The sequence below is a fragment of the Chaetura pelagica genome, unplaced genomic scaffold (genome assembly GCF_000747805.2).
Source record: "Chaetura pelagica isolate M959 unplaced genomic scaffold, ChaPel_1.0 scaffold55, whole genome shotgun sequence".
Lineage (NCBI taxonomy): Eukaryota > Metazoa > Chordata > Aves > Apodiformes > Apodidae > Chaetura > Chaetura pelagica.
The window spans coordinates 5295842-5311009 of record NW_009953571.1 but is presented as its reverse complement, the minus strand read 5'-3'; the positions used below and the strand labels follow the sequence as shown (position 1 = coordinate 5311009).

The 15168-nt window shown below is 47.4% G+C and overlaps 1 protein-coding gene across 1 annotated transcript in view; it reads right to left on the bottom strand.

The window, feature by feature from the left end:
- Positions 1 to 8070: 8070 nt before the first annotated feature.
- Positions 8071 to 15168, bottom strand: part of TYRO3 (TYRO3 protein tyrosine kinase) — a 42318-nt gene continuing 35220 nt past the window's right edge. The window contains exons 17-18 of the mRNA XM_009999573.1: positions 13781 to 13917; positions 8071 to 10505 (exon numbers count right to left, since the gene is read on the bottom strand). Coding sequence (XP_009997875.1) covers positions 10136 to 10505; positions 13781 to 13917 — 507 coding nt within the window. The 3' untranslated portion in view covers positions 8071 to 10135. The remainder of the gene's footprint in view (positions 10506 to 13780; positions 13918 to 15168) is intronic.

The window sequence follows — 15168 nt, the reverse complement described above, 5'->3', positions numbered from 1 at the left end:
CACTGCGCAGCCGATGGGGCCCCCGGGGAGGGCGGAGGGGCTTGGGCGGCTGCCGGTGGCTTCTCCCTGCTCCGGACACACGGGCTCCTTGGCGGGGTTTAGCCTCGGGGAGAAAACGCCGGTTACTCTTGATCCGCAGGAGCAGGGAGCTGCCCTGGAGACCTGCGGAAAGCAGCAGCTGCAAACGCCCTTCCCCGCATTTGGAAGAACCGGTGCAAAAGCAGCTGCGTTTTTGAGGCACCTGATTCCAGTGCTCCAGGCTGACCTTCCTGCAAACGCCAAAGCTGCCAGCTGGCTTCCAGAATTATTTCCTTGTAAGTTGGAAGTGCTGATGATTTCTCAGATACGTGAAGCCAGTAGTTCTCATGCTGCAATAACCTCCTTTAAAGCAGCTTTGAGAGGCCCAAACGATATTGAAGATGTAAATGACACTAAAACACGGACTATACCCTTGCCCTGCAGCCTCTCCATCCAGCCTTACACTGGTGGAAGGAGATGTTAAGCAGATAAAGCTCGTCCCTCCTGCAAAAGAGAGAGAAGGGGAAAAGGAAGGGGCTGGGGCACCACTCAAAAGGGAAGCAGTGGGGCCTCCAGGTTTGCTGGATGGGTTGGAAACCACTGTTGTAGGCTATCTAGAGGCTCCTGCACATTTGCAAAGATTTTGCTCTCCCCATGGAGGGGAGCCCAAGACACTAGCTGCCCCACTTGTGCATGAGGGCAGCCTCTCTTCTTCCCTGTCCCACAGCCTCAAGGGTGCTGCCCTGGCAGAGCTAAGCAGCTGGATCAGCAATTTTGTCACCTGAAGAGAACTGCTGCCCTAAGCACCTGCCTGCTTGGCTACACATGTCCTCCCTTAGAAGCTGATGCAAAGGAAAAATAAAACTCCTGAGTCAGGCACATAACCCAGAGACCATCTTAGATACCTGGCAGCAGAGCACCTACCCTCACCATCTCACCTGAGGCACAGAAACTTTAATGAAGCTGCATCAGTGAGTAGTGCAGCCAGAGCATATTCACAGACTAAAGCAGTTGGCTTTGGCAACCCACCACTTCTGTGGGACCCATTTGGGTCAGGAATGGTTGCTTCAGTCCAGGTCCTCTCTGGGCGTGAGATCTGGTGGCCGTTCAGCAGCACAGAAGCAGTAGGTGCATTCCTTTTTTTTGGAGGGATTCAGGTGAAACTGCCTGATATATGGTGAGGAGGGACCATCAGGACATTCACTATGAAAGCAGCATCCTCATCCAAAGCAAGGACACACTAAGGTGTCCACTTAAAGCCAGTGTTCACACACTATGTATGTCACTGAAATGTATCCAGATAAACACTTTGTCCATAGATGCTGCTGATAAACAACCACATCACGAAACTGCATAAGCATCCTAGGGAGCAAACGTGCAACAAATTCCACACTGGCTCTTGTCGAAGGCATTTCTGCATCTCTCCCAAGTCAGTTTCACTGTTGGCTTCACAGAGGAACTCACCAACTGTACCTCCAGAAATCCTGTCAGGTTTTGTATGCTGAATGTCAATGCAAAGGAAAAATTACTAGTTTGGAGCCAGTTTTTCATTTGTTACTTCCCAGGCTCACGTGTAACTGAGCAGAAGTCTGGCCAAGAAAATCTCCCAACTCTCAGACTGTGCGGAGCCAGAGACTAGAATTTTCTCTTGCTAAACGATCTGTTACTACCTCTTGATAGCTGAATCACTCTAAAACATGTATTTAGAAACACAAGTGGGATTACTCTTCACCATTCCCCAGCAAGACTGCTAAACAGAGTAGAGCACTGAGGCTGGCTGGGGGAGCCTGCCTGCCACCCCATACCCCCAGGACAGTTCAGTGATCTGGTGGGGAAGGTCTGGAATCAGTTGGCAAGGTGAAGGATCCTGACAGGCATTCATGGCATCCTTGTGGGTCAAATGCTGTTGGAGCTCAGGGCTTCTGTGGGTTCTGGAGCTGCCCCAAACCAGGCAGGATGGTGGCTCTCCACCCAAGTCAGGGCAGAGACATAAAGGAGAATGTGGCCAAGCTGGTGTGTTTAAATAGTTTTTGTTTGCATAATGAAAAATAGGATTTTGTGGCCAGGCTGATGGGAGGGAAAGTGAAAGGCAGGCTATGGGGGAAAGTAGGACCTTCTGGTAAATCGTGAAGGGTTTCTCCAATACATCTGCAGGTTGTTAAATGAACATCTTCAGCTTTCCAAAGGGCCCATGTTCATTAACCTTTATGGGCCCATTTCTGACGAATGTAAACAGTGAAATGTGAAGGATTTAAAAAAACAGGACAAAGTCTGGTGTCAGCTAAGTCCCTAGAGCCATTCCAATGCCTGCTGTAGGAGAGGAGACTGGTGTTTCTGAAAGACACGAACGTCGAGATGCAGAAGACAAAAATATCCCTGACAGACACATCGTCCCTCTGCTGCCCCCTTTCTGAACTTCCCTGGCTCTCTACTGAAGCAGCCGAGCTGGCTGCTTGGCCAGCCCTCTGCAGCCGACCTTGGGGGGCCAAAAGTGAATTTGATCTCAGACATCCCTTCGAGGGAAAGGTATGTTGTGCTCTTCCACCATCCCTGGTGAAAACAAGGCAGTGCCTTGTTTCCATCTGCAATAGCAAGGTCCAGCAAAATAGAACTGGGGGGGAGACAGAGGCACACCCTGCTGGGCTAATGCATGGGAAGACCACAGAAAGCCTCTTCTTAAGGATTTTACTCACATTCACAATAATGTTGGGCTAAGAACATTTTTTAATTATTATTTTTTTTTAATTTACCAGTCTCACTTCCAGTAAAACTGTTGTCCAGACCATTTGTAAGATGTTTACTGAGAAAATAAATCCATTAATTTTTTTTTTTCATGGAAGTTTAGTGCCTTCCCATAACAAAGGCAAGTGCAGATTTTCTGCATTCACAGATTTCTGATGCCAGCAGAAATTAGTCTAGAAACATGCAAGTTGTAAAGCATGATGTTGAACTCTGGCCAGCCTTGTGACAGGTCCAAGCAGGCCCAAGCATTGCCCTGCTGTGGTACCATCAACAACAGGGCTAAGTCACACTTCAGTGGCTGAACAGGCACAAGGAGGAAAACCGACAACATCTCACCATCATCTTCACCCAAGAAAGGTCAGATCAGGGTATAAAGGCAGGCTGGGTGCATTTTCAGATGACAGGCTATGTCCTTCTGTCTGTTACGTTGTTTCCATGCCACAGAACTCACGGATTTACACTAATATCAGGCCTGCCGTGCAGGAGGCCTCTGAGAAAAGGTCTGCTCCACTGAGACAATGATGGATGAATGCGAGAGCATAAATCCCCAAATAAAGTCCCCATGGGCCAAATGTTGTCTTCAGTTCCAGCACTACAGCTTTACAGAGCTCAGCAGACTGGCAATACATCCCAGAGTATACTGAGAGAGAAAAGGAGAAATATCGAGCTATACTATGTTCTGCTATAAATAGGTCTAGCTCCTTTCATTTGGATCCTTGCCTGATGATGCCTGCAGGAAAATTGACCTGCTGGCAGGGCAGCAGCCATGAGCAATTTCAGTGGTGACCCAGAGTGATTTTATCAATAGGTGGAAAACATGAGGAATATTTCACGCAGCGCGGCCCATCGTTGCCTGAGGTACAGCCCAGCCTATCAGCTTCAATGAGAGTGCCTCGGAGTAATTGGTAGTGTTGGCAGACAAGCTGGAGTGAATCAGACAGGGGGGAGGGAGTGTGAGAAGCCACCGGCTGTTTGCTCTGCCAGAGATTTCCACCCCCACAGCAGTGCTGGTAGGAACATGTGCCCGTGCTTCATCCTTTGCTGCGCATCGTCTGCTGCCTTTGCTACCTTCCTCAGCGCTGGCACGGCTGCAGGGAGCCCTAATTCCAGCAGAGAGGGAGCAAACAAATAGTGGAGAGATGGGTCTTGAACTGCCATGGCTGTCTGCTGAGTAGGTGCCAAGCCTTGAAGTTGGGAATTTGACAAAAGTTTTTTTAAGTACTGTTGAGTTTTGGCAAGAGCCAAGGAAGTGCCTGTTCCATTCCAGAGAACAGTTTGGGTTCCATGTGTAACCCTCAAGTCTGCACCTCCTTCTGCCTTTATACTTGCAGCTTGGGTACAAGGTTCACAGGCACTGAAGAGCTGTTAGAGCTAATTTCCTCCTCGTACACCCAGCCACAAGTCTGCAAAATATTTTTGCTCCTGCTTATCTGTGTATTTTTGTGCAAGAGGAGGGATAACATAGAGAAATAATACAGAGAAATATATCAATTAGGCCTGAACCTTACCTGATATTAGTGGAGGCACGTGGCTTTATATCGTGTAGCAGCATGAACCTTGTTTGGTTTTTTTTTTTAGCTTCTTTTAAGGCAGTTTAGCTAGAAGAAACAAGGAGAGGCAGCAGCGAGTGACCAAAGGGCTCCTTGCTCGGGCAACGTCCCCGTGGCACAAGCAGTGGTAGCTGTTGCGGAGGATTTCACTGGTGCAGCACAAGGAGCGAGGCAGCCACAGTCAGTCTCCCACGCAGCTCGGGTAATGACAGGGTAGCAGCCAGGATCCTTGTCTTATCTATTAAGTAAGAAAGCAGCAGCCTTCTCAATTTGCTGCACTAATTGCCATGTTGCAATGTACAGAGCGTCCTTCCCTCCAGTGCCCCGTCGCTTCTCTCAGTTTCCCCTTTTTTGTCACCTTGGTTGGCAACGTGTTTATTAGCATGTAGTGCAGTATCTTATATTTCAAATTAGATCATTCTTGCATGCAAACCCTCTTTCCTCTTCAGGAATTCCTGCTCCCGCACAGTGCAGTCTGGCAAGAGCCAGCTCCTATAAAGACTCTTCTGGAAACTAGTCCAGTCCCATTAAATCCCTACTCAACTAAGTTTAAATCAACAAATGCTGTCCATTTCCTGAGGTCAAATGTTTCTTTCAGTTCTATTTAAGCCAGTGAAAAGAAACTGGATGAAACAAAAGCTGTTTAGATACGTTCCAAGCTGTGGCTGGTGGCTTATCGGAGCACCCGCCTGGAAACCTGGGCTTGGTGGGAGCCAGCAATCATGCCCCTGAAATACCCAGCTCCTCATTTTGATCCTATTGTCAAACATGACCAAAAGGTGTTCTTTTTCCCCAGCCTAACTGCATTTGGGAATGACTGGGCTTAGTGTGCCTTGAGCTGCAGGATCCACAGAGTAATTAGAGTAAGCAAGTAGTCGATCATCTTTGTTTTGTCGCTATTTATCAGTGCAGTGACTGAGGTCTGATTCATACTGACGCCGAACCCCTTTCATATGACAGAGCAAATGCAATCAAAAACTATGTCCATCAGTCTTTTCTGTTCTTGGACTAAGTAATTGATTTTTAGCTCGGTTTCCCATGGTAACAAGGCCTCCTGATCACTGGCTGCGCATGTTGTCCCTAATGGCTTTTGAATCTACTGCTTCATTTCAGACAAACGCGATGGCAAGATTTGAAGTCTGAAGGATGGTGAAATTCCTACAAGTTTTCCAAAAGCAGGCTGTGTGTGGCAGACCCTGCTAATGCCACACTGGTACCTTCACCATAGAGGGAAATTCAACAACTGTATTAACTGCTTGAAAGAGTCCAGCGCAGAGCTACAAAGATGATGAAGGGAGTGGAACATCTCCCTTATGAGGAAAGGCTGAGGGAGCTGGGTCTCTTTAGCTTGGAGAAAAGGAGACTGAGGGGTGACCTCATCAATGTTTACAAATATGTAAGGGGTGAGTGTCAGGGAGATGGAGTTAGGCTTTTCTCAGTGATGACCAGTGATAGGACAAGGGGTAATGGGTGTAAATTGGAGCATAGGAGATTCAAGGTGAATATCCGAAAAAAATTTTTTACTGTGAGAGTGACAGAGCCCTGGAACAGGCTGCCCAGAGAGGCTGTGGAGTCTCCTTCACTGGAGACATTCAAAACCCACCTGGATGTGTTCCTGTGTGATGTGCTCTGGGTGACCCTGCTCTGGCAGGGGGGTTGGACTGGATGATCTTTCAGGTCCCTTCCAACCCCTAAGATTCTATGATTCTATGATAAACGCCAGAGATTCCACTGAGAGAAAAGCTCTTGCACCTTAACTATGGACAAGCCTCACCTGAGGTTTGCAATCACCCCTGGGATGCAAATCCACAGGAAGTGAAGCTTCCTTCACTCCAAGCGTTTGTGCAGCAACTTCCTGTGTTAAGGGAGTGTAACAGGTAATAAAATTAACAGTAACAGTATAAAATTAAGACTCTGTATGAGGGTCCCTCACAAAAATCCCCAGTTAAAAATATGTCAATTTGTAAAATCTGGTGGCTGTCTGAGCATTAGGGGAAAATTAATACTGCCAGCAAATACGTATAAGGAAAATATGCATGTGCAAATATTCTTCCCTTCTCTGGTCAGCCAGGCTCAAATGTTTACTCAGAAATAATCACATTTCTTTTCAGGGAGGGTTATTACTCAGTCAAGACTGCAAGAGGTCCCTCCCAGCACAGGTCAGGAAGGAAGGTGACAGGTCCCAGAGTAGCTGTGAGTTAGCTCTGAGGTATCTCCACACTCTGGAGGCACCTGCTGGGCTTTCAGCCCTGAGCATGCTATTCCCCATGCCACACAGGTATCTGATTGGGCTGGAGCAATCCTGTAGCTACAGGCTGATCTGCCAGTGCAGCCTGTGGTCTAAGTCCCCTCAGTCAGCCCTGGCAGTGGACCTGATGGGGACATCTCTCCTAACACATTACCAACCTCTACATGACACAGATGGTGCTGTGAGCTTCTGCCATGCCCATGTTAGGCACTGTGGGGTCACACTGCCTCAGTGTTAGAAAGGAGGAGACTCTGTCCCATCCCCAGGGACATATGGATGGAGGAGGAGTGGGATCAGGCTTACTGGTGTGGAACAGAGGTTGGTTTGGTGGAGATAAGCAGTGCCCCTCAGCTGTCCCACCACGGGGAATGGGGCTGCTGCTTGGGAGGATGAGAGGACTTCACGTTTGTACCGAGGCTAAATCTTCCTTGGGGTCATGGCCACACTGCTGTCACCAAGCAGACACAGAGCTAGGCCAGCTGCTTACAGCCTCTCCACAATTTAACAGCAACATGCTGCAGGGCACCTGGCCTGGACCAGAGCATCTCATCCTTTACCAAAAGGCAGCCCCCTTCTCAGATACCTGCCTGGTCCCAGTCGGGACCTCTCTCTTCTGGGATTTCATATATAAAATTCCCAAACTCTACTTTCTGACTCCCTTGTTTGCTGTCTTCACAGCCCATCCCATCTGTCCCCATTTTACAATCCCCTTCCCTCCATTTTTTATCAGTAGCTCTTCTTCTGGTGTTGCTTCTCCCACCCACAACACAACCTCACTTGTACCTGGTCTGACCAGGCTTGCATGCAAAAGGATTAAATCATCATTTGAACTTGATCCAAGGGACATCACTGGGCAATTGTACCTTAAAATATTAACTACATCAGCCACTTCGTACTTCAGAAGTCATTTTTCCTGCATTGCAGATGGGAGTTAGTGCCGGTACCGTTTACCATCAGTCTTCCTCTCTGTGTGAGCTGGCAGGCAGAGGGCGTGCAACGTGCTGTTTGCTGATGAGGAACAGAAGTGTGAGCTTCACCTTGTCTTCTCTGAGAGCCGGAAATCCAGGGGCTCTTTTATGTTTCACTTAGAACATTTGACTCAGCAGCTGAATTTCACCCACCACCTTCAAACCTCTCTTCCACAGAGCACTGCTGGATAGGTGCAGGCAACAGTTTTCAGGGAGGAACTAATGCAGTGGTTTTGCATTCCCAGGTAGGATGCAGCACATGTTCCAGTAAGTTATTCTCCCCAGGCTCCCACACAGCAATAGCTGCAGAGCCTGACTCTTTGTGGAACCATCAGCCCATGCCCACCAGATTTCAGCCTTCAGTCTCAAGGTTGGACCAATGCAGAGTAACACCCACCTGGTGAGGCCAAACATGTTCTCTGCCTCCAAGAAGCAGCTTAATGGTGAAGGGAGAAAGGCAGCTTTTAGCTGGGGCTGACAGATTTGCTGTGACCCCGACCAGTGAGCATCATCATAAACTCTGCCACAGATAAGAAGCTGGGACTCAGACACAGTACATGTTTTATTATTAAAAAATGCATAAAAACTAAAGACATGCTTCTCAAAGTTAGAGTCTGTATGTACATCTGCACTTCCCAGGCAGCTGCAGGAAGCATACCCTTCTGCTCTCACTGTAAATGTGCATTGCACAGGTTTCTGTTACCCTTTGTTAGGAGTTAACTTCTCACCTGCAATTGCAGCATTCCAGCTAAATTACAAGAAAACCCTGTACTGTCTGGGGTATAAGACAATGCAGTTTGTATCCACAACTGAGAAACTGTACTGAACTTCTGGAGATATCTGTAAGACATCACTGTTTGGTAGGAAACTTTTTATAGAAAGGACCAATGCCTAAGCCCCAGGCTGAAATTCCCCTTCCCTAGGAAGTGTTCTCACTAGGGGCTGAAACTGGACCTGAATTTTGTAGTTAGCCCCAAACCTCACAAGATGCAAATACTGAGCATTGAGGGGTGGAGTGTTCTGATACCAAGTCAGCAATCTCCTTTAACTTATTGGTCCCACCTTTGCCAACGTGATGACGTTTGTGGTATTAATTTCTGAGGAAGAGCTATGTGGAATCCTCAGTCTTGTGATACTGCCAAGTTTTCAGCACACTGGAAAGAAAATAAATTAAGATCTAGTGAATATTTAGGATAAGTCGAGCAAGATGTAACTGCACTTCCTTGCTGGGAACCACTGCACAAAACAAATGCTGATTTACAGTAAAATATTAAATTATTAAAAACCACACAAGCGCTTGCAGTTATAGTGAGTCAGACATGCTGATTGGAAAACAAAACAAAACCCAAAGAGCAAAACTATTAATTTTGCCCTGTCTGGAAGGCTGCAGTGATACTAGTCTATGTTCTGATGTGGCTTTTACAGCATGCCAGAAGACCTCCTAAATAGGAAGGCCAGTGGTTCTCAAGCTTTTTCATCATGAGGATGCTCTTCAGAAGGAGATCTTTCAGGTGATCCCTTCCCCCTCAAGGCACACACCTTCCCAAAACCGATTACACACCTTCACTACAGCAGCTACAGCACTTGGCTATTTGAAAAACTCATAGGATTGTTAAAGATTAAACAAATCCTATTTAAAAGGAAATACGGAATCCTGCTCCTGCTGAAACCGAAGAGAGTCTGCCATTCTGTAACCTAGCTGTCTAGTCCCTCTCCTGGAGGGCTGCACTCCAGCATTACTAGCACTGTTTCCAGTACTGCTGTTAAGTCCTCTCTACCTTGTTTCCTTTCCATCCCTTTGAAGTTGGAGTCTGTCCTCACACATGCCAGCTGCTCTCCCTCCTTTTGCATTTTAATGCCAGCTGCTAGTCTGGTTGGGCCTGAATTGGCATCAAACAGAAGAGAAAGACATAAAAGAGGTACGTGAGGTGAAGAGAGATGCTGGATTTTCATTTTTTCTAGTTTCACTGCTCACCAAAACATCTGAAACTCGTAAAAGAGCCCCAGACTGAGGAAGCAGCAAGTGTCACTGCATGAAATAAGCCAGAGGTTAAAATTCAGTGCTGGGTAGAAGCAGATCTGCAGATCAGTTTGAGAACCACTGAGGTAGGCAACAAGTCTAGGCAGCACTGCTGAGTGAACACAAGGGGAGTTTTGCCCTCTTGTCATGAATGACAGTGCAAATACCCGCTAGTGTTTTCAGAGGTACCAGTCCCAAAGTCACGCAGCCAGGATTGAAGACAACATCTACACAAGAGCAAACACTGACTGAACAGAAGGTGTATTCAGCTCTACTCCAGCAGTCAGTGGGAAGGAGCAGAGCATAGACTTAGCTGCCCACCTCAGCTTTGAACTCCTTTCAGCCGGACACAATCAAGCTGTAACCCTACTGCCCTCCTCCCCCAAATCCAAGGGGCTGTTGGGGTTGTGGTCCTTCCAAGCCATCCGCCACTGCAGCCCACACAAGTGGTGGAAGCTACAAAAGCTGCCCAAGAGCTTTGGCCAGTGCTGTTCAAAGCCATCCCAAATCCGGCATCAGAGCCCCAGGCGACATGGCACCGTGGCTGCTCACATCCTGTCCCAAGGAAACTGTCACTGCTATGTACAGGCTAACAACTTTTCTCTCCTTCTCTCTCCAGTTCATACAGAAGGCTTTTGTCCTCCCCTTCCTGCCCATCTGGATGCCTTTCACCTTCATCTCCAAGGCACAAGGGGCTCATGATGTAGCGATAGTCACTTGTGACAGCAGCAGCTGCCCCAACAACGGTCTCTTCACCGTCCATGTTTCCAAAGGAAGCATGCAGGGGAGGGTCACTTGCAGACACCTCTTCATCCTTCCCAATGTTGACATAGAGAGGATCTTGACTGGAAGAGAGTGTGGACATCCTTCCCCGAATCATTTCCAGCTGGGACCGGAGCACTCCAAAGCTGGGGCGCAGCTTGGGCTCAGGATGCCAACAACTGCACATGAGATCGTAGCTGCAAAAGAGAGGGAGACGAGCACTGAGAAGCAGAGCAGCCACCCCCTGCATCTCTGAGCAGGGGCTCAGCACAGTGCAGCTTAAAAAGCACAGATACTTTCCCCAAAAACTATTGGCTTTGGCCCAGCACAGGTGGCAGCATGTGGGCAGCCATTATAGACCTAATTCCTTGTTCCTTCCCATTTTCAAAGGCATTCTCATTTTAGTCAAAGTAATTGTTTATACAGTAGCAAAAAAAATCCAAAAGCCCTGTCAAAGGATGCTGAACTTCTTGATAAAAATCTCATTCCATTGTCTCTGTAGGACCATGAGTGTGACACTACTTAGTAATGGCTTTTGAATTTATTCCCAGGAAGCATCCTGGGAATAAATCTGGGAAGCATCTGCCACAGCTGAAGCCATCCCTCCAAATTCTAGTTCTGGAGCAGATAAAACACAGGAAGAAAGAAAAGAGAGATCCAGCCGTGGGAGGTGCAAGTTATTTCTAGAATAGTCTTTTTACACACTGTGTTAACTCAGCACTCCTGGCATATTGGAGGGGTGTCACTGCTTCTGCCCAACAGGTTGCCAGTTGGACCAGAAAAAGGCACAGCGGGTTTGTTTCAAGTAGGGACTTAATTAGGGGACTGGATTAGAGGACTGGAGCATCTACCAGACGATGAAAGGCTGAGAGAGCTGGGGCTGCTCAGCCTAGAGGAGAGCAGATAGAAAGGAGATCTCAGGAGGATGGGACCAGACTCCATAGTGTCCAGTGGCAGGACAAGGCACAGTCACAAACTGGAACACAAGAAGTTCAACCTAAACATAAGGTGAAACTTCTTTATTGTGAGGGTGACAGGGCACTGAACAGGCTGCCCAGAGAGGTTGTGGAGGCTCCATCTCTGGAGACATTCAAAGCCCACCTGGACACCAACCTGTGCAACCTGCTCTAGGTGAACTTGCTCGGGGGCAGGGGAGTTAACTAGATGACCTGCAGAGGTCCCTTCCAACCCCTACCATTCTGTGATTCTGTGGGATTCTGTGTGAATGGACAATTGCTTCACTGCTGGAAGAGCAATGCTGAAACAGCCTTTCTACTAGAAAGGCACCACCCCTGTGCAGATGTGTTCGGTGACGTTACCAGCCTCAGGCCCTGTCCTGCTGTGTTTCTCCTGTGGTCAAACACCAGCAGCCTCAGTGTCTGTTCCCCAAGTGCCAGTGTGAGGAGATGTCCCTGGCTCCGATGGCCTGTGCTCGGGCAAGGGGCAAGGAGCTCTTCTTCCCCGTGGCTGCCTTTGCAGCGCAGCGCCTGCACTGGCTGGCCTCCTGCTGGCCAGAGCCCACTGGGCTGGAGCATGGCCAGAGCCATTGTCCTCCCCCTCTTTGTGCATCACCCACAAGACTGGCAGCTGCATTCCTACGGCATTATTTTTGCCAGTTTTGCAGGGAACAGGAACAAAGCACAGTACTGGCGCTGAGAAACACTGCAGACAAACGAACCTCAGTTGAACTTGTAAAGGGAAAAAATCTGATACGGCCTTTACTGGGGACTAGAGCATTTCGTGATGGCTTTTATTTTACTTTTTGTGTCCCTTGCTTGCTATCAGCTTTACAAGACTGCTTTTGATCTCACACTGGTTTTACAGAAAGCTTCTATGGTTCAATTGTCTTAATCCTGATTTACATCCCTCACAAACAGTAGAAATAACTCTAAATCCTCCAGCTAAAATACAAGCTTCCTGTTCTGTGGCACCAAGTTAAGTAATTTCTTTTACTCTCACTGAAAACGAGCAGAAATTCATTTGAAAGAAAGACAGAAAACTACTGGCTGTACCGAATCACACATTTACCCCAGTACCTTGCTTCTGACAGTGGCCAGTAGCAGACACCTGGAGAAAGAACATAAGCTGAGGGTGAGCATGTAGTGAGATCCTTCTAGTAAATTCTCTCAGGTCTCAATAACCTGTAGCTCAAGGGCCTCTTGAAATGGAGGTTGCTCCTTTTTAGTAGTTTTGATTGATTTTTCTTCAATGCTTAGCAGGTTTTTTGAGCGTCTTCTCTATTTTTGGCATCTATAACATCCTATGGCCACAAGATCCACAATTTGGAACCAAAGCTACTCACAGCAGTCAAGATGCAGACATATAATGAATTTAAGCAGTGGTAAAACAATGTTTTCAATTAAACTCAGGAAGAGTTAAAATGAACTGCTGAGAAGATAAAAGTGTACAGCTTTAGTAACAAGAGTACAGATTATTCCCTATATGGAAAAAAAGCTGGAGAAAGGAAACCACATGAAATAATCCACCAACAGAGAAGGAGAGAAGCGGGAGGAAGGCAGACTTCATGTTGTCCCTTTTACACAAAAGGGATGGCTTGAAAAGGCGACTAAAGTCAGTGCTCTTAGGTAGGTCTTGCTTGTCTCTTGACACAGAGAAAACAAGAGACTTGCTTGGGAACTCAAGTGAAATTATTTCACCTTGTCCAGACAAGGCAAGCTTTTATTCTGGGAGAAGTTATGGTGATGCTCCCTGGGGGACCTCAGAGCCATGTGTGGGACTCCAGTGAACACCAGCCATCTTGCATGGAGCAAGGGTTCCTGAGCAAACACTTCATGTAACCTGCTGGCCAAGAATGGGCCCTTGGCTGCAGGACTACGGCAGGAGCACAGACTGCAGCATGTGGCTGCCTGCTCCTCCATGGGCTACCCAGCTTCCTCCTGCAAGTCTGAAAATGTCTGAAACCAGTATCTACAAGATTGTCCTGGCTTTGTTTCCACCTGTAATTTAAGAACCTTAGATAGTCATATCTGCCCTCTTTTCTTTCATCCTGCTATTTCTGTGAGAGTGGTAGATCCAATTTTGAAAACGGCCCAGCTTTGAAAGACACATGCAGGTCACTGACTCTACAAACCAGTTTCCTTGTAGTCTTGCTAGATTGCTTTTCTGTTCAGCCTTCAGGGTGTGCCATGAAATTAATCTCTTTTCTCAGATGCTGGCCTGAGAAGGTAGGGAGCAGTGAGTTTCTGGAAACACAGTTAAGAGTTTCCACAAAGCTAAGAGCTGCTGATGTTCAAACCCTTGAGCCAAGTTAGCTGCTTGTATAGCTACCACAGGTTTCAGGGAGTGGTGCCAACACACAGTATCTGGTAGCTAACCCAGAGACTTTCTAGTGAATGCCTCTATGTACTGGAAAGTAGATTCAGATCAGCATTCCAGCCAGCTGCCCCTGTTTCCTTCCAGAAAGCCAAACTTCTCGTGGAATCACATGTCAACAGGGCAAGGAAGTACTCACACGTCTTCCAGGCACTCTGGTGGCTGCTTTAGCCTGTTCCCGCTGATGAGGTAGTTGTAGATTTCTGCATTCTCAATGCCAGCATAAGGGGTTTGCCCTCGGGTCACAATCTCCCACATGGTCACCCCAAATGCCCACTGAAAGGGAACAACACACAGAACAAGTGAACAGACAATTCCTGGCTTGCTGGGGTGGGTTCAGCATGCTCAGATTGTGCTTACCCCCCCAGCCTGGGGTAATGTCATGTGAGTAGCAGTGATGCAAGGATTATCCAAACTCTAGCTAGCAAACAAAGGAATAACCCAGCAGATGCTCACACATCATCTTGGGAGACAACTGAAGGCCCTGCTCAGCCCCATCCTGCAGTGGAACAGGGGTAGATGTGGGAGCTAGTCCTGTTTTCCACCTGCAGACCAGACCTCTCCCAAGCATCTCCTGCTCCTGGTTCTTTAAGGCATGAAGTGTCAGTTTTGTGCTTCACAGCTATGTGATGATTTTGGTTTGGGGCTGCCAAATAGGTGCTTAATTCACTGAGCCAGATTCTGGCTTACGTGAAATGTACAGGCACACATGAAAGCAGAGCTTAGCCAAGGCAAGGAACAAACCACTAAGGGCTCCCGTTCATTTGTACTTTGCACTGCAACAGTCATACTTGTATATTTAAATCTTAACTGCAAGGTTTGTTAGGTGTAAAAAATAATTATTTTTTACCCTAAGCAAAACCCTGTCCAAAACTGGCTGAACTAGTGATCACTAACCACTGTCTGCAGTGGTTACAGCAATCACTGGACAGCACAGCAGCTGACTTAGAGGTGCTCTTGGTGACATCTTCAGGGACACTGTGACACAGGTAACTAGCAAGGCAATTCCACATGTCCAAAGGGCAAAACCAGTGTGAAAACAGATCATAAGGCAGCAAGAAAGAGGGGAGGAAGCATCAAAATAAAAATGCAAGATAAAAAAAAAGGAAGAAAAATTTCAGATTAGCAGGTTTAGCCTCACTCTCCAAGGGGAGTAACATCACTGCCACTTTCCATGAATGTGTGGCTTATGTGCATTTCAAATGTCACCTTCAAATTGTCATGCAGAAGAGAAAGGAAAAAGAATAAAAGTAAGAAAGAAGAGATTGCATAAAGAGAGAAGAAGAGAAGAAGGGGACTGGTGAAGGAAGGGATGGGGATGGGCACTGAGAATGAAGCACTAAAGGACAAAAGGAAAAGGGTTCCTGCCTTCTGCCATAAACTACTTCTACACATCTTCAGTCTTGAGTTGTGAAAGCCCCCTGGGCAGAGGTGGCACTGTCCCTCAAACACAAGGCAACCTCCTTTTCCCATCACCAGGGCCTCTTCCCATCCCCAATGAATACAGAAAGATTCCTCCATTTCAGC